The 27,670-nt window shown below is 39.4% G+C and overlaps 1 protein-coding gene across 1 annotated transcript; it reads left to right on the top strand.

The window, feature by feature from the left end:
• The first annotated feature begins 55 nt into the window (after window positions 1-55).
• Window positions 56-27,510, top strand: LOC111149647 (small ubiquitin-like modifier 1). Its single transcript, XM_022506885.1, has 5 exons — window positions 56-206; window positions 14,138-14,212; window positions 17,084-17,161; window positions 20,354-20,425; window positions 26,667-27,510. The coding sequence occupies exons 1-5, from the start codon at window positions 195-197 to the stop codon at window positions 26,733-26,735; spliced, it is 306 nt and encodes a 101-aa protein (XP_022362593.1). The 5' UTR covers window positions 56-194; the 3' UTR covers window positions 26,736-27,510.
• Window positions 27,511-27,670: the final 160 nt, after the last annotated feature.

The following is a 27,670-nucleotide window of genomic DNA, read 5'->3' as shown; positions in this document are numbered from 1 at the left end:
TCCCGCCTCTCCTTTCCTCTTTTCCCTATTCCTCCTCCCAACGCGTAGCGGAAGTGACGCAGGGCGTGGCGGAAGTCCCTCCAGCCGCGGTGTTGTGCTGTGGGGAAGAGAGACGGATTTGTAAACCCCGGAGCGAGGTTCTGCCTACCCGAGGCCGCTGCTGTGCGGAGACCCTGGGTGAAGTCACCGTCACCATGTCTGACCAGGTACTGGGTTGGGAGCGGTCTCTTGGCCGTGGCCGAGGCCTTACTCGGCTGGTCCGCCTGCCTCTCGGCTGGGGCCGGGGATGGAGACGCGGGGGAGGGGAGCGCGGAATGGGGGAGGGGGCGGCCGGTGGGGACTCGGCCGGAGAGGGAGGGGAGTGGACTAGTGTCGGAGACGCGGGGGCCTGCGGCGGGCCTCCAGGAGCCGCCCTGCTCCTCTCCGGGCCTGTTCATCAACCCCTGTGCCCCAGCGTCTCTGATTGCGGCCTCGCTCGCGTCGTTCCCCCTTCTTTTTCCGGGGTCGACCAGGTGCAGAGCCCAGCTTCCACCTCCCTGAGAGGGTCCCTGGGGAACACGTCCGTCTCTCTGTCCTGGGGACTGACTGCAGAAGCAGGGCGCTAGGCCCCAGTTATGTAACGGGAGAGGATCCCAGCCCGGAGACTCTCTGGCCCTGAAAAGCGGGTGGACTCCACTTTTTGGTTTTCGGTGTTTAGATAGTCCAGGAGTGGGGACATGGGGGCGGGAGACCTCTGGTGTTGCTGGGAACCTAAAACGCTCTGCTTTCTGTTCGGATCGCAGCTAGGGCAGGGCCGCCGCTGCTCCGCTGAGTCTTTCCGTGTGGTGGTGCAGAGCTGTCGCCTCTTTTCTTGTACTTTAACGTTTCTTACTCGGGATTGGTTCAGCAACTCTCCAGTTGTAAGAGAGCACTCAGAATAACCGAGAAACAAAGTAGAGCAAAACTGCTAGAGCAACAGAAAACATTTCATCTGAGCATTAACCTCAAGCTGACTGATGCTTTTGAGGTAAAGGATGGGAAAACTTCGTGTATGTAGAGCAGTTGCATAATATTCACAGAAAGCTGTCTATAATGGCAGTCTTCCATCTCAATGTTAATATCAAGAATTTACTTGGGATTTGCACTCGATCAGGAGTATTCACTTTTGCTTGGTAAGTTTTTCTTTCTCATCCTTCTTCAGTTAACCACGTTTAAGCTAGTTTTTAATTCATAAGGTTTTTGTCTGGGCTTTGTTTTGTTTGCTCAGATGACTTTGACTTTTAAGTCTTTTTGGATCTTTTGCTTGTTTTATGATAGTTATCTAGAAAATTTGTTTTTCATTCAACTTCCTAATGTACTTGAACTTTTGAATTGAACACAGTTATTCCCCTGGCTTTCAACCGGGTTCAGTTTTGTACCACTGGCTGAGAGCAAGTGAGGCTTTTGTGGATTTGTACTATTGGGTAAATGTACATTGATATTTTTAAAGCTTAATCATAATCTAGATTAGTTTTGGATGGATCTTCTTAACTAACAGTCTAGATTAATTCCCAAATTGGTTTGGGAATTATAAATGGCATTATAAGTATCTCCCTGGGTAGTTGTTTACTTGGTTACCAAGGAGGAAAGAACAGGTAAATGCCTAGTTTCATCAGCCTTTTATTTTGATGTTAAGAAGCATGTTGAAATTTACTATAGTCTGATGAAAGAGCAATGTACAGAATTATAAATTAAATTGTAGAATTTATTGCTTCAGTTTGAATTCCAGTCATTAAGAGAGGCACGAAGGAAGAAATAACGGACTTGGTACAGTAACAGGTGGACAGATGTTCTTTTTTAGAAGGTCCTTGAGGTCAAAACTATTTTCATGATAATACTAGTAATTATTTGTCTTTTTCATTGTCATCCTTTCATGAATGTTCACTGGTGTTTTCTAAACACTAACATGACCTGTGATATCACAACAGATTGAAATGTAGAAGCGGATGTGAAAATCCGGCTGCTTTCTATTATAAGCCAGACATAAAAGATTTGCAAAAAATGCAAAGTAGTGTTGTTCTCACTAGTTTAGTTTTGAAAAATATTTTTTTTTTTTTTAAAGATTTTGTTTACTTATTTGACAGACAGAGACCACAAGTAGGCATAGAGGCAGGCAGAAGGAGAGGAGGGAAGCAGGCTCCCCGCTGAGCAGAGAGCCCGATGTGGGGCTTGATCCCAGGACCCTGGGATCATGACCTGAGCCGAAGGCAGAGGCTTTAACCCACTGAGCCACCCAGGCGCCCCTTGAAAAATATTTTCAATAAAAATCCTATCTGCTGATATATAGTGGGTTTATTGTTATTTTTGAATGAATTAATGAATACTTAAAAACATTTCTCAGTTTCGATGTCTGATACTGTAAACCTCAATAAATATCACCAACCTAACAAATGCTTTATGGGGTTCTTTTTTTTTTTTTTTTTAAAGATTTTATTTATTTATTTGACAGACAGAGATCACAAGTAGGCAGAGAGGCAGGCAGAGAGAGAGGTGGAGGCAGGGTCCCTGCTGAGCAGAGAGCCTGATGCGGGGCTCGATCCCAGGACCCTGGGATCATGACCTGAGCTGAAGGCAGAGGCTTAACCCACTGAGCCACCCAGGCGCCCCACTTTATGGGGTTCTAAATAATTTCTAAGAGTATACAAGAGTCATGAGACCAAAAAGTTTGAGAACTGTTGCTCCAGTCTGTTTGACCAGCATCATTATTAATCAAGACCCAGTACAATATCAGTGCTGGGTGCTGAGGATTTAAAGTGATATGAAGCTGAACTCTTACCCTTAAGAGGCTTACGAGCAGGAGTAAGAATCTCAAGTTATTACTGTGCAATATCAGCAGCATGAGACTGAACCACTGTCCCCAAAAGGTAATACTAACTTAAACCAAGATCTTTTTAGAAGAATACATTTTTTGAGGCACCTCTCAGAAGTTTGTTGCCTGGGCTAAGCTGTTGCAGTTGAGTAACAATTAGATAAAAAAAAATAGGTGGACATTAAAATCAAACAAGACTTGAATTGCTGGATCCTCCATTGATGAGTGAAAAATTATTTTGTGGGCGCCTGGGTGGCTCAGTGGGTTAAGCCGCTGCCTTCGGCTTGGGTCATGATCTCAGGGTCCTGGGATCGAGTCCCGCATCGGGCTCTCTGCTCAGCGGGGAGCCTGCTTCCCTTCCTCTATCTCTGCCTGCCTCTCTGCCTACTTGTGATCTCTGTCTGTCAAATAAATAAATAAAATCTTAAAAAAAAAAAAAAGAAAAATTATTTTGTAAATTTGAGTGAAATACTTATAATTCTAACAATGCCAGCATTATATAGTGGATTTGTGAACCATTACTGAATAATCCTCTAAAACATGTTCTAAACCCAAATTTCGTGGACCCTAAGGGCCAAAAATGCATTGAAATTGTATGGTGTTTTGTATTTGTACACACGTTTTTTAAAATTTTTTTAATATTTATTTATTTATTTATTTATTTATTTTTAGCGAGAAAGGGCCCATAGCTTTCATCAGCTTCCATTATCCCTCAGAAAGGATAAAGAGTAACCTTTAACCAATAATAGATCTCATTGGGTGCTCTCCTTTAGCCTGGTTTCACCTTGCAGCAAAATCTAAGCACTTAATGTAGAACCAGAAGCTCACTATCAAAATAGGTATGGGTAACTCGTACAAATATTTTCCCTTCCTCCCTTGTATTCAGGTTTATAGTGTTCCCTTCCTTCTCACCCATGCCCAAGTCTTCAAAGGCAGCATGAACTTCAGGTCTTTAATTCAGGTCTGTTGATTTGTAATAATTGGATGACTGGTTTACTTGAAATGCTAACCGTCTGTTATGAGCAGGTTCACTCTCTCCACTCCCACCTCAGAGAGAGTCTGAATGATTTTCTTTTATTTTCCTTTTAGTCAAGGATTTGGAAGCATTGTGTAATTCTGGTTATCGTTGGTACCTTACAACCTACGTCAAAACTTAGTGACTTAAATCAGCAGTTTCATATTTTGCTCATATATCTGCAATTTGGGCAGGGCTCTATGGGCTGGACTTGGTGTGTCACAGGGCCTTAGCTGGGATTAATGGTTGGGGGCTGGAATGGATGGGCTCTTCATAAAGTCACAAGGCCTCTCTGAGGGGTTTCATCATGTGTTTTGTGCAACATAGGAACTCTAGGATATTGATCTGTGGTGGTTCAGGGCTCACAAGAGTGTGACTGTTCCCTGAGAACTGTATGTGGAAACGTCAAGCTTCTTAGGACCTAGCGTTGGAGGTGACCTCTGCATTCTCTTGGTCAGGCAGATCACTAAGGCCAGCCCATATTCAAGGGAAAGACATTTATTTATTTATTTTGGGGATATAATAGGCATATAACATGTTAGCTTCCAGTGTACGGCATAATGATTTGATATTTGTGTATATATTGTGAGTTGATCACTCTAATATGTCTACTTAACAATCATCACCACTCAGTTACAGTTTTTTTTTCTTGTAATAAGAACTTAAGATCTAGGGTGCCTGGGTGGCTCAGTGGGTTAAAGCCTCTGCCTTCGGCTCAGGTCATGGTCTCAAGCCCCGCATCGGGCTCTCTGCTCAGCGGGGAGCCTGCTTTCTCCTCTCTCTCTCCTCTCTCTCTTTCTGCCTGCCTCTCTGCCTACTTGTGATCTCTGTCTGTCAAAAAAAAAAAAAAAAAGAACTTAAGATCTAATCTCTTAGCAATTTTCAAATATGCAATACAGTATTATTAACTATATTAACTATAGTCAACAAGGAAAAGGCATTTAGATTTCATTTCTCAATGGGAACAGTAACAAAGAATTTACAGTTATCTTTAATCAACCACATTAATGGTATTTCTTCTGTCAGGATAGCATTATTCCCTTCAGTATTCTTTGTCTCTTCCTTATTGTCACTGTTTATTGATCTTACTGTTAGCTTGAGATAGCATGAGAATATGATGAATTGGGTATATATTAAAATTCATAATTGTGTATACTACTATTTATATCACGTAATAAGATTGGTAAACTGCAGCTATGACTTGAGCATGTAGTTACTGATACATACAGTAAGATTTCATGCCCTAGGAGAGGATCGATACGATGTAGTCTCTCTTCTTTGTGATAGACAGGAGTTGCTGCTAGTGGATGTTGCACCCATACAGGTTATAGTAAAACATTGCAAATAAAATGTCACCAAAACAATACTTAATTGTTTTTGAAAACTGGTTAGAGTAGTAATGAAGGTTAGTTGAATAGTTCAAATTCAGAACTGTAAAGCAGTTGTCAAATATGTCTTTATTTGTTAGCCCCCTTAGCAGAAATGTTAGCATTAGCAGTAATCTTCACCTGGGATAAACCTCATTGGTTATGATTTTGCCAGGAAAGCTGAAAATGTCTCTATTATAGCTTTTATATATAGTGTTACAATTATTTACTTAAGTGTCTTTCTCCATTAGACTGCTTTTGAGTCAGAAATCAGGCTTTATTCATTCTTTTTTCCTGAAGTGCCCGGCACAGTGACTGGATACTTAGTTTTTGAAGGAATAAGTGGTCAGATTCATTCACTTAACAGGTATTTATAGAATGTCAGAATGTACTAGGCACCATTCTAGGCCCTAGAATTGGAAGACTGCTTCAAAAACTTGAAGCAGCTGGGGGCGCCTGGGTGGCTTAGTGGGTTAAGCCTCTGCCTTCGGCTGGGGTCATGATCCCGGGGTCCTGGGATCGAGCCCTGCATCGGGCTCTCTGCTCAGCAGGGAGCCTGCTTCCTTTCCTCTCTCTCTGTCTGCTGCTCTGCCTACTTGTGATCTCTCTCTGTCAAATAAATAAATAAAAATCTTTATTTAAAAAAGAAAACAAAAAACTTGAAGCAGCTGGTATCTTCCTCCTCCTCTTTTGGCCTCCATGATGTTTCTTCCTTATTGAGGAAGGATTGGTTGTCATGGAGTAGTTTTCATGATGTTTTTACATTCCTTTTTTTTTTTTTCTTTTTAAAAGATTTTACTTATTTTGAGAGAGAGCGCGCATGCTCACGTGAGAGAGAGAGAGCACAAACAGCAGGGAAAGGGAGGAGCAGGCTCCGCACTGATTTGAGAGCCCGATATGAGGCGTGGGGCTCAGTCCCAGGACCCTGGGATCCTGACCTGACCCCAAGGCAGACATTTAAGCAGCTTAGCCACACAGGCGCCCCCTTTACATTTCTTGATCTTTAGTTCTATTAGCAGTAGATATGGTAACTTTATCTCTAAGATCAAGTCATTTGCTTTTTCCAGGACTTTGGGTTTGTTATGGATAATTTTCTCTAAGGTAGGTTTAGTATCCCATTTTAGAATTTTCTGTAAAGTGATTTTTGGGAGGTCATTTTCTGATACTCTGCTTCCTTAAAGAAGTCATGTGGGTATGTCACACATCCTGTTATTGAGCACTTTAACAGTTAAATTTAAAAAGAAAATTAATTTAAGTAATCTGTACCCAATGTGGGGCTTGAACTCGTGACCTTGGGATCAAGAGTTACATGCTCTTCTGACTCAGCCAGCCAGGTAGCCCCTTACTAGTTTAAATTGTGCATATTCCTACAACATAACTTCAGTTTATTTTAGGATACATTGTATTTGTTACACTTTTTTATTTTGACCATTATTTTTGCATTCCATTGCCTTTACTGAGCTAATGGGACTCTGAAGGAAAAGTGGAGTTCTGTTTGCTGGACTCTTGTTCTCAATATTTACGCCCGGTTATTTTTCACAGTTTTACCAAAGATACACACACACACACACACACACACACACACACACACACACATTTACAGTTTGCTGGATTTTCACAAACTGAATGTATCCATGCAGCTAGTACTCAGATTAAGAACCACTGGTTTGACTACTAGATTAGTTTACCTGTTTTTATACATTACCATGTTACATAAATGGGAGACATATGGTGTGTACTTCTGTGTATGATTTCTTTTGCTCAGCATTGTTTGGAGATTTGTCCATATTGTGCATAGTTGTATGTTATTAAATTGCATTGTTAAATTGCATTCCATTGTATGACTTTACCACACCTGACTTATTCTACTCTTGATGCGTATTGAGGTAGTTTTCTAGGTTCTGTTTTTAATATAAAGCAAATGATACCTATTTACAGTACCTTCTATGTCTGCTTGGATTTCTTTTGTGCTGAGTAACAGAAAACCTGATGTATAGTACATTAAACAAGTAGCAGCTTATTTTTCTTATGGAACAGGAAGTCTGGATATAAGTAGTTAGTTCAGGCCTACTAAGGCAGCTCTACAATGCCTTCATACTCCTTTTTCCCCCATCCATAACAGATGTCTTCACTCTCATGCCTGTCTCCTGTGGGCACAAAGAAGTTACTTTGTGTCTTTGTTCCAGGCAGGAGAAAGGGATGGAGCAAAGGGGAAAAGTATGTGCCAACAAAGTCTGTCACCTTTTATCTCATTGGCCAGCACTATGTCACGTGGCCATGAGACACTGAGAAATATGTTTTTTAGCTGGGCACATCTAGTCTTCCCCTTGTAAGGAAAAAGGGGAAAAAGGATGTTGAATAGTTAATCCACAATGTCTGCCATACCTCTAACTCTGTTTGCTGGGACTTTTGTATACAGTCAAGGCAGTTTGTTCCAGGCTTTGCCTAGGGTCCATAGTCTAGGCTCAAAGAGTAGTTTTACACGATTTTCAATTGTAATTTTAGTTCCTAAGAAGTTGCATATCTAGTGTTTAATCACAATTGTAGGGTTGAATGTGAATTTGCAGAGGATCTGGTGTCTGGACAGCTTGACTTAAACCTTGAAGTTATGGGGCTGGGTCTGGTTGGTTTCATTACAAATCTCCAGTACTGTGCCTTAAGTTTGAACATATGCAGTGTGAAACTGAAATCGAAAATTGGGGGACACACACACGCACGCACACACACACACACACACACACACACCCCACCTGAGCAGGGAGCCCAGTTTGGGGCTCAATCCCAGGACGGTGGGATCATGACCTGAGCCTGAGCTGAAGGCAGAGGCTTAACCGGCTGAGCCACCCAGGTGCTTTGTGTTTTGTATATTTTAATAATGGATGTAAGTATTAGAATTATCCAACTTACCGTGTTGGACTTTTTTCATGAAGAAATAAAATGAAATAAACTGAGGTATTATAGTCAGACCTATGGTTTAGAGATTTTTTTTTTTTTTTGAAACTTTGAGTGAATGCATTTTCTGTGAAAGGTTTTATGGAAACTTTAATGTGTGTGTAATTGTACTCATATACCGGTCTTCTGGCCTATTTTATTTCATCTACACTGCTCCAATCCACTCCTCATATTTTGAAGGCAATGGTGGACATTATATCATTTCATCTGTAAATGTTTCAATATGTATCTCTAAAAGAGAAGAACTTTTCCTTTTGACAATACTGTTACACATTTAAAAATACTGTAAAAACAGTAAAAATACTGTTACAATACTGTTATCACACCTTAAAAAATGAAGATTTGTTAATGTCATCAGATAAGAGTAAATATATATTTCCCCATGATTCCTGCTCCTTCTCTCATCCCCCACCCCCAAGAATGGGCAATTCTTGTATTGCTTGAAGGGTCATTGACAAGTTGGAGGTAGTTAAGTGTGATGCTCCCTTCATGAGATTAAATTGTCAACATACTGATTGCCAATGCTGCTTTTTTTCTTTTCTCTTTCCTTTCTTTCTGGTCGCCAATACTTCTAATCAGAGTTCTTTTTCTTTTGACTTTGAAACGGCACAGTAAAATTCTTCTCATGAATTTCGTACATTTGTTGGTTTTTTGTTCTTTCCCGTCTAGTTCTCTTTCCAAATCCAGCCATCTTCTATTTTCAAGCTGTTCCCTCTATGTCTTGGAAGGAAGAGCTGGTAGTGCCTTGTACCTGGTAAATTCCTTTACCATTCCAGTTACCGTGGTTCAGGCCCTGGATGACACAGACCTGAAAACTTAGAGGTTTCTGGTTCCTCTCTTTGATTTCGTTCATATATTTAGTTTTCTTTCCATTAACAGTTTCTTCTGTTCTAGGGCTATGTATCCTTTCTAGCCAAATCAACCAGTCCTCTCTGGGGATCTGTTTTTCCTGATGACCTAGTGTCCCAGGCCCAGTGCTGAATGAATACTTTCATGGTTTTTGTAACTAGTGTGCCATACCATTCTGTATTGGCTGCAGGGGAGAGAAGGAAAGAAGACACACAAAAGACACTGAGATCACTGGGAATGATCTTTGGCCTTTTATCCCCAAGATCTTCTCATTTTCCAGACGAGTTTGTCAAAAGAAAAAACATACATGAAAATTTGATGACTGCATTAGGCAAGCATGAGGCTTTTAAACAAGTGATACAGATGACATTGCCATAGTGCTTCAGAGTTGGGAAGAGATCACCAACATGTAGTGACTAGGGAAACGGGCAGCTTATTTTTGAAAATTTTGTATCCTAGTTGTTCACATGTTCTTATGCAGTTGAAGTGAATTATCTTTTATTTCCAACTGTGAATACAAAAAACTGAAAGTGTTTTTACTTGTTGTGACTATTGTGTACAGTAGAGGTATGAAGCATTAGTAAGATTTTGTGGTATGATACAGAAAATAATGTTGTTAGCTCTATTCACAGGCTTTGAATAACTGCCTAGTATTTGCCTGGCATTACAAAGATGATAAAGATGAAAAAACTTGGGTCCTCTCCTTGTAAACTTGTAGGGAAGTCAAGACAAAACTGTCATAGAAAACATTAATTTATTTAACAAGCATATTGAATATCTTCAGAGTCCCAGGCATTGTTGTGCTTGATCAGAAATACAGTGAAGAGTGAGTGAAGTATGCCAGTGAGGAACTCAAACTCTGGTAGAAGATACAGATATGCAAATATGTGGTTATTATAGATAAAAGTAAGATTAATAGATTAAGCATTATGGGAATGTTTAAGAGGGTGATTAGATAAATCATTTTTGTAGGAAGTGATGCCTGAGTGGTATTGAAAGAGGGTAAGAAAGGGCGTTCTAAGCAGAGGTGATTAACATGTACAGAGATGGTGGAGTTAGGGTAGAGGGTGCCATGTGTAAGGAATTAGAGATCAAATGGTGGAGCAAATGATATTAGCAAGAGAGGTAGGAGAATAGTACATGTACTTGTATGTCAGCTAAGGACTTCGAATTGAAGATTCTGGGCAGATCAGATTGCATTTTTGAGATGGCTTTGGTGGTATTTGGAGAATTGCAGGGAGGAAGACTGGGGGCATCTGTTGTAGTAATATTCATGTGCAACAATGAGTACCTGAAATAAGGCAGTGAAATGGAGAGAAGGATAAACTTGAGAGCCACCAACAGATAACATTGTCAGAAGGATGAAGATTAATTGTGAGATTTAAGAGAGGCCGAATAGCCACAGATGACACATGAGTTTCTCTTTGGGGCAGTTAGTTGAGTGTGTGGTAACCATTTATTGTAATTGGGACTCCAGGAGGAATTGTTTTTCTCTTTTTAATTGTGGTTTTCAGGAAGGAGAGTTAAAACTAGGAGAGGAGTTAGAGATAATGCATTCAGTTTTAGATACTTATATTCAGGTACCCATGGGACATCCAAAGTGGAGATGGCCGAGTGCTTGGATAAATGAGTGTAAAACTCAGAAAAGTTGTCTGGTTGGAGAGGATGACTGAGTCATTTGTATCTGAAAAGTGGTTGGAATCATGGGTCATGAAAGAGAATAAAGCAGAGGATTGAGAACATGGAATCTAGAGGAGACCCAGCATTTAAGGAATTAGTTAAGATAAGGAGAGAGTGGAACCTTGGAGGCCAAAGGTAGAGTTTCCAAGGAAGAAGTCATCAGTGTTTACTGTGTTCATTAAAAGTTAAAAGTGAGATTTTAAATTGTCCGATGGATTTAGCAATAAGGAGTCAAACTGGTAACCTTGGTGAGAGCAGTGTCAAGTGGAATGGTGATGTATAAACCAGAGGATAGTGGGTTAAGGGTGAAAGTGGAGACAGTTAATGCTAAGTACTGTCCTAAGAAGTTTAAAGAAAAAGATGAGGACAACTGGAGAAAATGGTTGAAGAGGGAGTATTTTAAAATTGAAAATAAATGCCATGAGAGAGATGAAGAAATTGCAAATACAAGCATGAAAGGAAAATATTAGGCCCAGTTGGAAGGTTAGGGGGTGCTGTGGTTTCTGGAGGAGGTTTGGTTTTTTAGTACTGGACTTCAAATGATGTGTGGGTTGGATTTCTGTGAGGTGATTTCAGGAGAGTCTGAGGGAGGATATACATTCTAGATAAAGGAAACCGGAACCACAAAGGGCCGAAGGTGGAAGAATGCTGATAGACTTAGTTGGGGAATAGCAGATAGTCCAGTTTCCACGAATCCTCAGGTTTGTAAAGCAAGTGGTGAGGGAGAAATGAGAATTTGAGTTTGTAACGGAGGAACTGAATTCGGTGCTGTGGAGTTTGGTTCTAGGCCTTAAAGTACTGGGAGCTGTTAATGCTTTTAGATAGACGCAGTTATCCAGCCCGAGAAGCTGTGCTTCAGAAAAGCAGTGTGGACTAGGCATTGGAGGAGGGGAAAGAACTCTTTTGTCCTTTAGTAGCCTCTACAGCTATCTTAGCTAAGAAACTGGAGCAAAATCACTCCCATTGTGCCGATGAATTGCTGCTGCTGCGGGCGGGGGGTGGGGATTCTCCTCCTTTGTGTTAATTCAAACAACCGCTTCCTAACACGCCTTTTCCTCACAGTTACGGAGAACTCAGGGTTTCATGGCTCTTTATTGCTCTTCACTGCATGGAATAAACTGTCCTTATCCTCTCTAGATACTTAAAGGACGAAGCAACTGTTTACTATGAATATAAATTCATAGAAAGGTGGTGGCGAGACTGTATTTAAAGACAGTCGTCTAGTTTTCAGGTGAAATATTGTCTCACTAAAGAAGGTTCATTTTGTCTGCTGTCAAAATATGCGGTAGTCAGCAAGTGGTGAAAGTACTGCAGAATGAAAAACAGGCAAGGATTTACACTAACGAAGTCAATTCTGTAGTCTAAGCATTTCCTTGGACTCTATCCTGGATCTTAAAGTTAAAAGCTGCTTGCAGTTTAATATGTTCTGTTAAGTTTTGAATGTTGAAGGCTTTTAATTCTTTTTAAGATTTTATTTATTTATTTGTCAGAGAGAGAGAGAGAGAGAGAGAGAGAACACGCAGGCAGAGAGGCAGGCAGAGGCAGAGAGGGAAGCAGGCTCCCTGCTGAGCAAGGAGCCGGATGTGGGACTTGATCCCAGGACCCTGGGATCATGACCTGGGCTGAAGGCAGCAGCTTAACCGACTGAGCCACCCAGGCGTCCTGAAGACTTTGAATTTTAAGTTACTGGCATGAGATATACAGGTTATAGTGGCCCCTGTTATTTTGGTTGTAAAATACAACATAGTTGGTCTATTCTTTAAAAAGTGTGGATTAACAGAAATTGTTACATGTTTAACAAGAGAATATATTTAAGTAAGTGGCTAATTCAGTGGCCAAATTAAGGTAAGGTATCCAGGAAAGCTAATTTTAACACATTGACTGAAAATTTCCAAACTACTTCCTTGGCTTGCTTTTCTTAGATACTTCATGATGAAATTGTTTTAACTAATTTATTGTGTTAACTTCATTTTCATTTCAGTATTCCTTCATTGGAAGTTATTTTATTTTTTAATTTTTTTAAAGATTTTTCTTTTTTTAAATTCATTTGAGAGAGAGAGAGAGAGTGTGAGCAAGCAGGCATGAGAAGGGAGAAGATCAGAGGGAGAAACAGACTCCCTGTGGAGCTGGGAGCCCGATGCGGGACTCCATCCCCGGACTCCAGGATCATGACCTGAGCCAAAGGTAGTGGCTTGACCAACTGAGCCACCCAGGCGCCCCCAAAATTATTTTATAACCCTCTTTTCTTGCTTCGAATTTTGTCTCTTCTTTCCTGTACCTACCTATGCTGTACTTTTTACTTATTCCACTTATTCCCCCTAAGTTTTTTCAGCCAAACCTAATCTTTTAAAATTGGATAGATTGGTTCAGATAATCTAAAATAAGTGGATGCTATAAAACTGATTTGACTCTAGAGTACATTAGGCTAATATTAGGCTCTTTAATTTTCCTTCCCAAATACTTTCTTATGCTAATTTGGCTTATTTTTATTTCTGGGTACAGTTTTGCAACGGGAGTAGTTAACTTCTGATAGGCTGTGAGAGGAGAATCTTGGATTCAGAATGTTTTACGGTTTATGGAGAACAAGCTACTTCAGACTAATAGGAGTTGACTGGGTTGTGATTTCTAGGTTTTTCCTCTGCGGAGCAGCATAGCACCAATTGGTGACTTATTAGAAATGCAAATTACAGCCTTAGCCCAGACTCACTGAATAAAAAGCTGGAAGTGGGGCCCAGCAGGCATTTAAAGTCCTTGAGGTGATTCCTATGTATGGTGAGGTTTTAGAACCATTATTGTAGTATATTATAATAAAAGAGATCTCTTTTTTGATTTCTAGCACAATTGTGTTTCAGATCGTAATTAGGACTTTTTCCCTTAATTCACGTGGCAGAGAAAATAATGATTTTTATATATATATATTTTTTATATTTTATTTATTTGACAGAGAGAGAGATCACAAGCAGGCAGAGAGGCAGGCAGAGAGAGAGGGGGAAGCAGGCTTCTCGCTGAGCAGAGAGCCCGATGTGGGGCTCGATCCCAGGGCCCTGAGACCACAACCCTGGCCGAAGGCAGAGGCCCAACCCACTGAGCCACCCAGGTGCCCCTGATTTTTATATTCTTAAGTGCAGATTTTGTACTCAGAGAGATGGGTACTCATTAAGTAAGTAATTAAAATAGCATATGTGGGGATGCCTGGGTGGCTCAGCTGGTTAAGCAGCTGCCTTTGGCTCAGGTCATGATCCCGGGGTTCTAGAATCGAGCCCCGCATCAGGCTTCTTGCTCTGCGGGGAGCCTGCTTCTCTCTCCCCCTCTGCCTGCCTGCCGCTCTCCCTGCTTGTGCTCTCTCTCTCTTTCTCACTATCTTGGTCTCTGTGTCAAATAAATAAAATCTTCATTAAAAAAAACAGCATATAGGAACTTTTATCTTTAAATATACTTTTCTTTCAGGAGGCAAAACCTTCAACTGAGGACTTGGGGGATAAGAAGGAAGGAGAATACATTAAACTCAAAGTCATTGGACAGGTGAGTTTCATTATTTTTCTCCTTTAACTCTAAAGCTTAAATAATTTCTGACACCAGAAAAATGATTTAAATAAGGCAAATTATTGAAAAGTGGCATTTTGGGGGCACCTGGGTGGCTCAGCCAGTTAAGTGTCTGACTTCACCTTTGGTCGTGATCTTGGAGTCCTGGGATCAGGCCAGCACTGGGGCCGCTCTTCCTCAGTGTTGAGGCTGCTTGTCCCTCTTCCTCTGCCCCCGCCTCCTGTGGGTGCGTGCACGCATGCACTTTCTCTGAAATAAAATCTTTAAAATAAAATTAAAATGGCATTTTCATTTACTACATATGCATCTGTTGTTGGAGATAGAAGAGGCTGATACTGTTTTATTGTTCCTAGGCAGATTTAGATTATCTTAATTTCTCCAGATAAAAACTTTTTTTTTTCTTTTTTTTTTTTTTTGGTTAGCATCTTCAGTAGCAAATACAGTAAGTACTATTGAGTGATAGGGGCCGACCTTAAACCAAAGGGCCTCTCAACCATTTTCCTGCCCTTTCTCTTTCCTGGCATCTCTTTTCCTCAGACTGGATCTTTATTGACCTTTTTAAAGATATTAACTGATAATAAGGTTAGTTGAAAATTGTTGGAGGAGTGAATCTTCATACAGTTGTCCCTTCTTATCTGTGGGGATATGTTCCAAGACCCCCCCCATTGGATCCTTGAAACTGTGGATAGTACTGAACCCCTATAAATACTGTGTTTTTTCCTATACCTATATATCTCTGGTGAAGTTTAATTTGTAAATTAGTCTCAGTGAGACGTTAGCAATAATAGCTAATAATAAAATAGAACAATTATAACTGTATACTGTAATAGTCATGTGAATGTGATCTCGCTCTGAATACCCTACTATACTCATCCTTGTGGTGATGTGAGATGATGAAATGCATACGTGATGAGATGAAGTGAGGTAGGCATTGTGGTGTAACATTAGGCTACTACTGACCTACTGCGTTTACATATATTTTTTAAACATTTTATTTATTTCTTTGACAGAGACAGTGAGAGAGGGAACACAAGCAAGGGGAATGAGAGAGGGAGAAGCAGACACCCCGCTGAGCAGGGAGCCCTTTGCCAGGCTCAGTCCCAGGACCCTGGGATCAGGGCCTGAGCTGAAGGCAGCTCCTTAACAACTGAGCCACCCAGGCGCCTCTACTACATTTATATTTTATGTTTATATCCTTTTCCCATTTTCTATGTTTATCTTATTTTGAAAAATTTATTTTTTAAGATTTTAAGAGATTTTAATTATCTATTTGACAGAACACAGCACAGGGAGCAGCAGAGGGAGAGGGAGAAGCAGGGAGGGAGCTCTGCTGAGCAGGGAGGGAGCTCTATGCAGGGCTGGATCCCAGGACCCTGGGATCATGACCTACACTGAACAGGGTGGACACTTAACTGGCTGAGCCACCCAGGCGCCCCTTGGTTTTTCTTGTCTATCTGTTGTGAATATTTTCTCTAGTGTCTCTTAACTGTTGGGTGACATTTTCATTTATCGGTGTCCTTTTTTGCTGTGTCTTCTAGGCTAAAATCTTGCTTTAGAATACAGATTTCCCAATGTCAAGGTTAGGGAAAGAGTTAATCAAAGAGAGAAAATAGTAAAAGAGTATGTTAATGCTAGCTCCTTAATTTATCTGGAAATGATTTTAGTGTATGGCATGAGATATGCTGTAGAAATTTTATCTGTTTGTGAAATTATCCATAGGAAGAAAATTTGTTTTTCTCTATAGTCACAAACAAGAATTGTAAACATGCAACCTTCACTAATATGCACTTGTGAATGTGATATGTAATCGTAAGGATTGGCTTTGAAATTTTACCTGTATTATTTTCTGATGGTTGCTTGATAGTTTGTTTGACAGTCTGGGTAGAAGAAAATAATCTGTGGTCCCATAAATCAATTTGAGTCAGGTTTTTATTCATTTTACTCTTGTGAGAGAAACTGGACTCTGTGGGCTGACTTCTTGACAGACATGACTTTCTTGTCTGTTACTTTATGGTATATACCTCTCTTGTAGGTTGGACCACCTTCAACAATACTTCAGTTGTGGGGGGTACTTTTTGTTTTGAGTTGCTTTTGGGTGTTTGTGATAGTTCAACTTTATTTTGAAAATAGAATAGATATGCGATTATGAAGGAATGCATTCTTTGACATAAATGCTTTTATTTATACTGCTAATTTTTTTAAAGGATTTTACTTATTTATTTGACGGAGATCACAAGTAGGCAGAGAGGCAGGCAGAGAGAGAGAGCGGGGGAGGCAGGCTCCCTGCTGAGCAGAGATCCCGATGTGGGGCTTGATTCCAGGACCCTGGGATCATGACCTGAGCTGAAGGCAGAGGCTTTAACTTACTGAGCCGCCCAGGAGCCCCTATTCTGCTAATTTTAACCTTCAAGACAGATTGTTTTATTAAATTTCTTTTGAAATGGACATAAAGTAACTTTGAAGATGATTAGAGTGTTTTTTTTTTTAAGATTTTATTTGTTTATTTGACAGAGATCACAAGTAGGCAGAGAGGCGGGCAGAGAGAGAGGGTGGGGAGGCAGGTCCTCCACCAAGCAGAGAGCCCAATGCGGGGCTCCATCCCAGGACCCTGAGATCATGACCTGAGCCGAAGGCAGAGGCTTAACCCACTGAGCCACCCGGGTGCCCCGAAGATGATTAGAGTCGTGTTTTAATAAACCTTGTTAGGAATGTTAAAAAATATTTTAGTGGGGAGGTATAAGTGACAGGGTTTATGTTTCTATGTGCAGTATATGTGAAAGTAAATAATTTGTTTCAAGCAAAACAAATAGTTTACACAAAGGGATAATTATTTTTCTTTTATCTCCTTAGGATAGCAGTGAGATTCACTTCAAAGTGAAAATGACAACACATCTCAAGAAACTCAAAGAATCATACTGTCAAAGACAGGTTTGTATGTTATGGAATAAAATACAATGCGAAATATGTCATTAATTTTTCTTGTAGGGAGGCTATCAAAAGAAAAATGATCTTTTATTATTTTCACTATTAGCAGATCAAGGAGAATACTCCTTATACCTTGTTTAATTGCCTTTTCCCATTGTGGCCTATTTCAAAATTTGAATTCATAAGGTATGCCAGAAGTGTTTTGAAAAGTAACTCAGAGTTGTAAAAATGGTTATATGAGTGTTTCTATCTTAATGGCTTATCCATATATGTAACAGTAAAAGCAAGTAATTTTTGGTGATCACTGTGAAGTTTCCTCTTTTTTTTAAATAACTTTTTACCTTTTTTTTTTTAAGATTTTATTTATTTATTTGTCAGAGACAGAGGGAGAGAGAGCGAGCGAGCACAGGCAGACAGAGAGGCAGGCAGAGGCAGAGGGAGAAGCAGGCTCCTCGCCGAGCAAGGAGCCCGATGTGGGACTCAATCCCAGGACTCTGGGATCATGACCTAAGCCAAAGGCAGCCGTTTAACCAACTGAGCCACCCAGGCGTCCCAAGTTTCCTCATTTTTAATCATGACTGGTTAGCCATATGTTAAAGTTAAGTACTAATATTGTTTGGGTATTTTTCATTTTTTATTTTTTTAAAAGATTTTATTTATTTATTTGACAGAGAGAGAAATCACAAGTAGGCAGACAGGGAGGCAGAGGGGGAGGGGAAAGCAGGCTGCCCTCTGAGCAGAGAGCTTGATGCGGGACTTGATTCCAGAACCCTGAGCTCATGACTCAAGCCAAAGTCCGAGGCCCAATCCACTGAGCCACGCAGGTGCCCCAGTATTGTTAGTTTATTATCTTTATATGTAGTATTACAGATTATTGCTAATTGCAGTCTGTATTTTCAACATCAAAGAATTTTCTTTTTTCAATAAAATAAAGGCCGCTTGTTGATTTATTAATAGAAAAACCTCAGATTCTGGCCTTCATGAGCTCAATTATTATTAGATCAATAATACCTTTAACCTACTTAGATTCAAATTCAGTCTCTCCCACTGTCTGTGGGATTTTAGACAAATTATGTGCTTTGCTTCCCCATTAGTAGATTGGGAATATTACAGTACCTACCTCATGCAGATGACCTACATAAAGCTCTTAACATGATGCTTAAAAATGCTCAATGATGGGGCGCCTGGGTGGCTCAGTGGTTAAGCGTCTGCCTTCAGCTCAGGTCATGATTCAAGGGTTGGGCTCCCTGCTTGGCAGGAAGTCTGGTTCTCCTTCTCCCACTCCCCCTGCTTGTGTTCCCTCTCTCGCTGTGTCTCTCTCTGTCAAATAAATAAAATCTTTTAAAATGCTCAATGAATATTAGTTATTATTAATAAAACAGAAAATATAATTGAAATTAATATATGTAAGAGCCAAGATTTTAATAATTGAATCATATTACATGATATTAACTTAGGTAATACTGGTCTTATTTTTAGAAGTTTCTAAATGGTTAAATTTGTAACCAACATTAAAATCACTTCTGCCAGAGGAAAAGAGATCACTTAGGTGTTAGGATAACTAAAACAGCTCTCTGTTTTTGATGTTAGTTGTTAAATTCAGTAAAATTTGATTAATTGGGGCTCAGTTCACATTTTAATGATATTGCTGGGAGCAAAATGGAGATATTCACAGGGAAGGAACATACATTAAGTGCGCTCTGCTAGATACTTAGAGGCATTGTCGTAGAGTCCTCACAACAGCAAGTCTTCACCCCATCTGTAGGTGATGGAGTTGATCATTGAGGAAAAACAATGCAAAATAAAGAGTTAAATCAGAATGCTAAAGTGAATAACTTTGACCCAAAATTAAAGGTGCTAGGTTTAGAGAGACAATTAAGAATATCAATTTGGAAATCATTTCCAACTTTCTTATTTATGGTTCAGAATATACAGTCTATTTTATTTTTTTTAAAAAGATTTTATTTATTTGACAGAGAGGCAGGGAGAGAGGAAACGCAAGCATGGCAAGTGTGAGAGGGAGAAGCAGGGTTCGTGCTGAGCAGGGAGCCTGATGCGGACCCTGAGATCATGACCTGAACTGAAGGCAGACGCTAAAGGGCTGAGCCACCCAGGTGCCCCATATACAGTCTTCAGAAAAAGAGTTTATACTTAGTTCACAGAGGCTTGATAATCTTCTCCTTATATTTACTGATATACAAGGAATAGGAAACTTAATTTATCTGATGTAACACCCAGTAGAGAGATTGAAATGTATATAAATATTTATTGAATCATTCTTACATTTTGATGTTTTAGGCCAGTTTCTATAGAAACTTTCTTGACCCCAACACAGCATAATATTTTTTAAAAGATCCTATAATTAAAATCAAAGAATATTTTGCTCTCGTCAGTTATGCTTTTTGTATTGTTTTTCAGAAGTCTAGAATTTAAAATCAAATGAAGGGTTAATTTGCATGGTCCCATATATTTATGTATTAATACTTATTGGGAGATAGTTTTAAATTTCTCTAAAACTTTTGGACTAAAGAAATTATTCTTGACTAATACTTATTAGTGAAGCAGTTTCTCTTTAAATGAGTCATTTCTTCCCTTTTAGCTATTTTTGTTGAGTAATTGATTAGAAAAATATAATAACTTTTTTTGATACTTAACAGTGTTATCTATGTCATCACAGGTGACTGTCGCTCACCTGGCTAGCTGTAGTGCTGTACCAAATTTCTGTGATTTAATCTGCTTAAAATTTATTTTGCTTGTGTGGTTGGAAACTAGTGAGGGTGCTCATCCAATTTCTAATATAATCTTTTATTTAGCTTAGAGATTTTAGAGGAAACTAGAAGAATAGTGGTTGAGAGCATAAGCTTAGAAACAGATTGAGCCTTAAATTGCTATCTAACTTGTATGCCCTCTCCATGCCTTAGATTCCTTAGCTGTGAAATGAAGATAAGGTGATCATACCTACCTTCCAGGGTTGTGGCGGTGAACGTTAGGATTATGTATGTGAAATACTTGGTATAGGGAGGGCCTAGCAGATAGGTGGTACTCGATGGTAATTATGATAGGATAGATATGTCTAGCCTTATGTTCAGTCTATTCTGTTGAAGCTTTCATGTTTGCTTTTTGTGCTCAAAGTTCCTACTATCTGTTTTAAGATTTGTGTGTGTGTTTTTTTTTTTTTTTTTTTAACCTTTTTAGGGAGTTCCAATGAATTCACTCAGGTTTCTCTTTGAAGGTCAGAGAATTGCTGATAATCACACTCCAAAAGAAGTGAGTACAATTTCTTCTCTGAGTGAAGAAAAATGTTAAATCCTGCATTGAATGATTTGGTTCACTGGTATTAAACTGCCCTTTCTTGAATAATAGAAAAATAGTCTTTTGGGTTGAATGTCTATATATTGCCTTTAAAAGTCCAATAAAAAGAGAGGTGGTGGGACTCCTGGCTGGCTTAGTCTGTAGACTGTGCAACTCTTGATCTCAGGGTTGTGCATTTGAGCCCCACGTTGGGTGTAGAGATTTTTATAAATAACTTTTTTTTAAAGATTTTATTTATTTATTTGTCAGGTCATGCACAGCAGGGAGAGGGAGAGGGAGAACCTGCAAGTTGTCAAAAGGCACTTTTTTTTTTTTTTTTTTTTAAGATTTTATTGATTTATTCAACAGAGAGAGAGAGAGAGATCACAAGTAGGCAGAGAAGCAGGCAGAGAGAGAGGGGGGAAGCAGGCTCCCTGCTGTGCAGAGAGCCTGATGTGGGGCTCGATCCCAGGACCCTGAGATCATGACCTGAGCTGAAGGTAGAGGCTTAACCCACTGAGCCACCCAGGCGCCCCTTTTTTTTTTTTTTTTAAGAGGAACAAGTATTGCTCAAATTTGGCAGATTTCTGGTGCACTTTCTTGGTGATGGTGACCTTTTATGGTTCTATTTTTGACGTTTGACCCATTTTGAGAACTTAATATAGAAGTTTAGTGTATATTAATATATATTTGGCTCTGTCATCTTGATTTATTTTTTTAATGCTTCTGTGTCTTTGTTTCATTGTATGGACTCTTTGTTTTTATATCCCCCCTCCCCTGAGAGGTATCTGAAAGTAATAAAGTGTGGGAGAGGGTGTGTATGTGTGTGTGCTTTTATATTTGGACAGATTTCCCCCTCCAAGTGCAAAATAACATTTCTGCTATTTCTGATAGTGGGAATGATGTATTGTTATTATTAATTTTTTATTTTGAAAACATTTCAAACTTAAAGTTGTTATAAGACTAATATAATATTCTACCATATAACATTTTCATTAGATTCACCAGTTAATATTATGACACATTTGCTTGATCACTTTCTCTATATACACTATCATTATTGGTGGATCATTTGAGATTAATTTGCAGATATCATGACCTTTTAGCCCTAAATATTTTGGTTACCTCCTAAGAGTCACAGTTAAATTATCAAATACAGGAGATTTGACAATGCTCTAGTACTCTTATCAAATATGTAGTCAGAATAGATTTTGCTATTTATCCCAGAAAGGTCCCTTATAGCTTTTTTTTAAAAAACTTGACCGAGGATCCCATCTAGGATTAGTATCTTCTAACTAGTTATCATCCCTCCTTAGCTTTCTTTTATCTAGAACAATTATTCAGTCTTCATTGTAAATCACACTGACTTTTTTTTTTTTTTAAAGATTTTATTTATTTATTTATTTATTTATTTGACAGAGAGATCACAAGTAGGCAGAGAGGTAGGCAGGGGGTTGGGGAAGCAGGCTCCCCGCTGAGCAGAGAGCCCGATGCGGGGCTTGATCCCAGGACCCTGAGACCATGACCTGAGCTGAAGGCAGAGGCTTAACCCACTGAGCCACCCAGGTGCCCCCACACAGACATTTTTTTTTTTTTAAGATTTTATTGATTTATTTGACAGAGAGGGAGATCACAAGTAGGCAGAGAGGCAGGCAGAGAGAGAGGAAGGGAAGCAGGCTCCCTGCTGAGCAGAGAGCCCGATGCGGGGCTAGATACCAGAACCCGGGGATCATGACCTAAGCTGAAGGCAGAGGTTTTAACCCACTGAGCCACCCAGGTGCCTCCGACCCCCCCACAGACATTTTTAAAGAGTTCAGGCCATGTTTTAGAATGTCCTTCAATTTGGGTTTGTCTGATGTTGCCTCATGGTTAGATTCAGTTTTGCATATTTGGTAGCAGGAGCACGGAGTGAAGCTTTGTGCTCCCAAGTACATCACATCAGGAGCCACATGATGTCCACTTGGCCTGTCCTGGGTAACACTAACTTTGGGCAACTTTGGTAATTGCCAGATTTATTCGTTGTTCTTTTCTTTTTTTTTTTTTCTTTTTTTAGATTTTATTTATTTATTTGACACAGAGAGATCACAGGTAGGCAGAGAGGCAGGCAGAGAGCAGGGGGGAAGCAGGCTTCCTACTGAGCAGAGAGCCTGATGCTGGGCTCAAATCCCAGGATGCTGGGATCATGACCTCAGCCGAAGGCAGAGGCTTAACCTACTGAGCCACCCAGCCACCCCAAGTTATTTTCCTTTTTAATTAATAAATTTGTGGGGAGATACTTTGAAACTGTATGAGTATTCTTTAGAGATTGCCCAGTGGGGTTGGTGTCTATGCTCTTTTTGACATATCTCCATCTTTTTTCAAGTTTTTATTTTGAAATAATTTTCATCTTACAGAAAACTTGTAAGAATAGTACCAAAAATTGTATTCTCTTCCACCTACTTTGGCTTATTTTTAAAGTTTGGCTACCTTTACTTATTTCCTTCTGCCCACATGTGTGTATGTATTCCTGGAATCACTTTGGAGTAGATTGCGTATACCACGCCATTTACTGCTTAATATCTTAGTGTGCATTTCTTAAGAATAAGTGTATTGTTTTACATAACCACAGTGCTCATAAATTCAGGACACTTAACACTGTTAGAATACTTTACAACCTAATTTTATCATTTGTCCCAATTATGTCTCCTATAACAAATCTTCTTCTCCATCACATGATCCGGTTCAGTATGAAGATATTTTATTTAGGTGTCTCTTTAATCATCTTTAATTTGGAACAGTTCCTCAGCCTTCTTTGTCTTTCATGACATTTACATTGTTAAAGGATACAAACCAGTTGTTTTCTACGAAGTCCCTCAATTTGGGCTGGTCTGTTTCCTCATGATTAGATTCAGGTTATGCATTTGGGGCTGGAATACCACATAAATGGTGATGTGTCTCTTAGGGTGTAATATCTGGAATACATGAAGTCAGTCCCTTTATTATCAGTAAATAGTGATAATGTTTATTTTTATCACAGTTTAATTGGTTTCTTTTTTTTTTTTTTACAGTGTAGTTGTTACTTTTCCCTGGTTTAGTATCAACCTACTTTCTTGAGTACTTTTATTTTCTTTTGAGATTTTATTACTTTTTAAAATTTTTTTAAAGATTTTATATATTTATTTGAGAGAGAGAGAACAAGCATGGGAGGGGGAAGGTTAGAGGGAGAAGCAGACCCTCTTCTGAGCAGGGAGCCCTCTACGGGACTCGATCCTGGGACTCCAGGATCATGACTGAGCCGAAGGCAGTCACTCAACCACCTGAGCCACCCAGATGCCCAAGATTTTTATTTTTTAAGTAATCTCTACACCTGATGTAGAGCTTGAACTCATAACCCTGAGACTGAGTCTTATGCTGCAATGACTGAGCCAGCCAGGTGCCCCTTGAGTACTTTGTAAATGCCTGGCACAATTAGATGTTCCAAACTCAACTGGTGTTTTCCCTGTCCTAATTTGATATAATCTCTACAACACAGTAGATATTGCGACTTCTGGATGGCCCAGTTGATTAGTGTCTGCCTTCAGCTCAGGTCATGATCCCGGAGTCCCTGGATTGAGCCCTGCATCGGACTCCCTGCTCAGTGGGGAGTCTGCTTCCCCCTCTCCCTCTGTCCCTCACCTCCCACCTGTGCTTTCTTTCTCCCTCTTTCAAATAAATAAATAAAATCTAAAAACCTCTGCCAAAACACAGTAGATACGGACTACATTTTAGCGATACATTCCTCCTTGTCATTAAAGAAGCATCATGGGCAGAGGGAGACAGTAGGTATTTAGGGAGTAACTCCTCATACTGTTGTTCATTCATCTCTACAAAGATACTTTTTGAAGCTGACTGCTTCACATTTTCCATAGTTGGAGGATATTTGCTGCCTTCCTGACTTCAAGGTTTCTTGTCATGTTTGGCATTTTATTCCTTGCAGTATTTACCAGGTATGATATGTGCAGTAAAATTAAGTTTTGGGGTACCTGGTTATCTCAGTCAGTGGAATATGTGACTCTTGATCTTGGACTTGCGAGTTTGACCCTCATGTTGGGTGTAGATATTACTTAAAAATAAAATCTTTAAATAAAGTTTTAATAGCGTCTTTAATAATTATTTTAACATTCATATATGTACTATAATCAAAATCTCCATAACACTAGAGCCAGCCTAATCACCTAAAAAATCCTAAATCTATTTTTTAAAAAGATTTATTTATTAGAGAGCATGAGTGTGGGGGCCAAGGGGCAGAGGAGTAGGGAGACAGAATCTCAAGCAGATTCCACCTGGGCATGGAGCCTGGCGCAGGGATCTTTCTCAACCCTGAGATCATGACCTGAGTGCACACCAAGTGTTGGATGCTCAACCCACTATGCCACCAAGGCTCCCCTATGTCTGTTTTATTTTTAAATTTCTTAGAGTATTTTTTTCACATTTTACAATTCTGCACCGAAAATGTCATGTGCACCTTTTCTCATTAGAGATTAGTGATCTTAGACTTTCCTTTTATTTTTCATTTGCTTTTGTGATCCACTGTAATTTAGTGGAATATGCTAGTTTTTGTTTTCAGTCTGCCTATTATAGTACTTCTGAACCCTGACTGCACACCAGAGTCAAGAGAGTGATGTTCCTCTACCCTCACTGAGGGTAAAACCTGGGTTTCTGTGTAACACCATGCCTGTTTATGTACTCTTCTTTTTAAAATAAAGGATATACTTATAGTTAAAAGTAATAAAAACCAAACTACCAAAGTATTTAAAATGGAAAGTAGATATACTCTGAATATGTCAGCATTCCCATTTCTCAGAGGCAGCCATTGTTAATAATGTCTTTAAGGAAAAATTACAGAACACTTCAGTGCATATAAAACACATTAAAAAAACAAACAAAAAACCCCACACAATAATTTCCTCTTCTTTGCTTAGTATTCTGTAAAAGGCATTTTGAAGGAGACTTTTTTTCTTTAAGAATTGAGAAGGGCTGGGCTGACCATACAAATCTAGCCTATAAAACTGAAGTTATCGAATAAGAGTAGGTGTGAGTTTAGTCAGAGTGGTCGCTATCAAAAGAATAGTTACATGCCAGAAGGAATTGTAGATGATGAAGCAAACCACTTTGAAATGAATCCTTAGGCAGTATTTTTCTAACTAAAACCACATTTCAAAGTGAGATCAGGCTTTTGTTTTGTTTTGTTTTTTTAAAGATTTTATTTATTTATTTGACAGAGAGAGATCACAAGTAGGCAGAGAGGCAGGCAAAGAGGGAGAGAGGAGGAAGCAGGCTCCCCGCTGAGCAGAGAGCCCGATGCGGGGCTCGATCCCAGGACCCTGAGATCATGACCTGAGCTGAAAGCAGAGGCTTTAACCCACTGAGCCACCCAGGTGCCCGAGATCAGGTTTTTTGAAATAAAGAGAATATATCAAGTAATTACATCTAGATGTAAAATGGTTTTTTAGAAAATACATCATCAAACTATTGCATTAATTTTTTTTTTTAAGATTTTATTTATTTGAAACACAGAATGAGAGAGAGAACGAGAGGGGAGAGGTCAGAAGGAGAAGCAGACTCCCCAGTGAGCAGGGAACCCGATGTAGGACTCGAACCTGGGACTCCAGGATCATGACCCGAGCTAAAGGCAGTTGCCCAACCAACCCACCCAGGTGCCCCCAAACTATTGCATTTTAAACTATTAAATACAGGTTTCATTAGATTTACAACTCTTGAGGTTTTAAAAAAAAAAACAAAACACACACACACACTTTAGGGGTGCCTGGGTGGCTCAGTGGGTTAAGCATATGACTCTTAATTTCAGCTAAGGTCATGATCTCAGGGTGGTGAGATTGAGCCCTGCATAGGGCTCTGCACTGGGCTTGCGTAAGATTCTCTGTCTCCTTCTTCCTCTGCCTCTCCCCACCCCCATGCTCACACTCTAAGAAATAAATTAAAAAGACACTTTCTATGCTGAATAAACTGGGAGGTAAAATTGCTCAGCAGGATCAAATGAATGACTTCACAGATAGAATCAGGAGAAAAGACATACATACCTCTTATGTTCTTTAGATTAAAGGAAACCTGGATTCTTAAAACAGGGTAATGATGGATCACTTTTGTATCTTTTTGTACTTTAAAACAATGGCCACATAATTGCAGCCAATTAAAAAATAGTGCCTTTATATTCTAACATTTTTTTATCCTCTTACAGCTGGGAATGGAGGAGGAAGATGTGATTGAAGTTTATCAGGAACAAACAGGGGGTCACTCAACGATTTAGATATTCTTTTTATTTTTTTTTCTTTTACCCTCAATCCTTTTTTATTTTTAAAAATAGTTCTTTTGTAATGTGGTGTTCGAAACGGAATTGAAAACTGGCACCCCATCTCTTTAAAACATCTGGTAATTTGAATTCTAGTGCCCATTATTCATTATCACTTGTTTTCATTGTGCTCATTTTTGGTGATCAAACCTCAGCCCTGTTCATATTAGCCTCTCCTTTTTAAAAATTACATGTGTGCACAGAGAGGCCACCTTTTCCAGGACTGTGCATTTTCAGGCTTGTGATAAATAAGATCGACCAATGCGAGTGTTCATGATGACTTTCCAATTGGCTCTGAAGTTCTAGCATGTGATTGCTTCACTCCTGGACTGTGACTTTCAGTGGGAGATGGAAGTTTTTCAGAGAACTGAACTGTGGAAAAATGACCTTTCCTTAACTTGAAGCTACTTTTAAAATTTGAGGGTCTGGACCAAAAGAAGAGAAATATCAGGCTGGAGTCGAGGTGACAGAGATGGTGAGAGTAATGACTAACTCCAAAGATGGCTTCACTGAAGAGAAAGCATTTTAAGATAAAAGAAAAGTCTTGTCAGAAGATCCCAGAAAAGTTCTAATTTTCATTAGCAGTTAATAAAGTTATTCATGCAGACGTGTATTCAACAGAACACTGCTCTTTTTGATTTTATTTGTACTTTTTGGCCTGGGATATGGGTTTTAAATGGACATTGTCTGTACCAGCTTAATTAAAATAAACGAAGTATTTGTAAAAACCGTACTAACGTTTATTTTATTTTTAATTGTATAGTAAGAAAAAAATGCCTATAACAAAGTTTTCTTGCATAATACTGGAAATTATTGTTTGTACATGGTACAAATAAATTTTTCAGTACTGTATAGTGATGATGATCATGACTTTGAAGCACTGAAAGCTACTG

Source organism: Enhydra lutris, unplaced genomic scaffold (genome assembly GCF_002288905.1).
Source record: "Enhydra lutris kenyoni isolate GAN:26980312 unplaced genomic scaffold, ASM228890v2 scaffoldscaffold1, whole genome shotgun sequence".
Classification (NCBI taxonomy): Eukaryota; Metazoa; Chordata; class Mammalia; order Carnivora; family Mustelidae; genus Enhydra; species Enhydra lutris.
This window is presented reverse-complemented; position numbering and strand designations above follow the sequence as displayed.

Bases quoted from the DNA above. Each gene is read 5' to 3' on its own strand.
- LOC111149647 (XM_022506885.1), top strand. The intron at 14,213-17,083 runs GTGAGTTTCATT...TTATCTCCTTAG, and splicing joins AACTCAAAGTCATTGGACAG to GATAGCAGTGAGATTCACTT. The intron at 17,162-20,353 runs GTTTGTATGTTA...TAACCTTTTTAG, and splicing joins AATCATACTGTCAAAGACAG to GGAGTTCCAATGAATTCACT.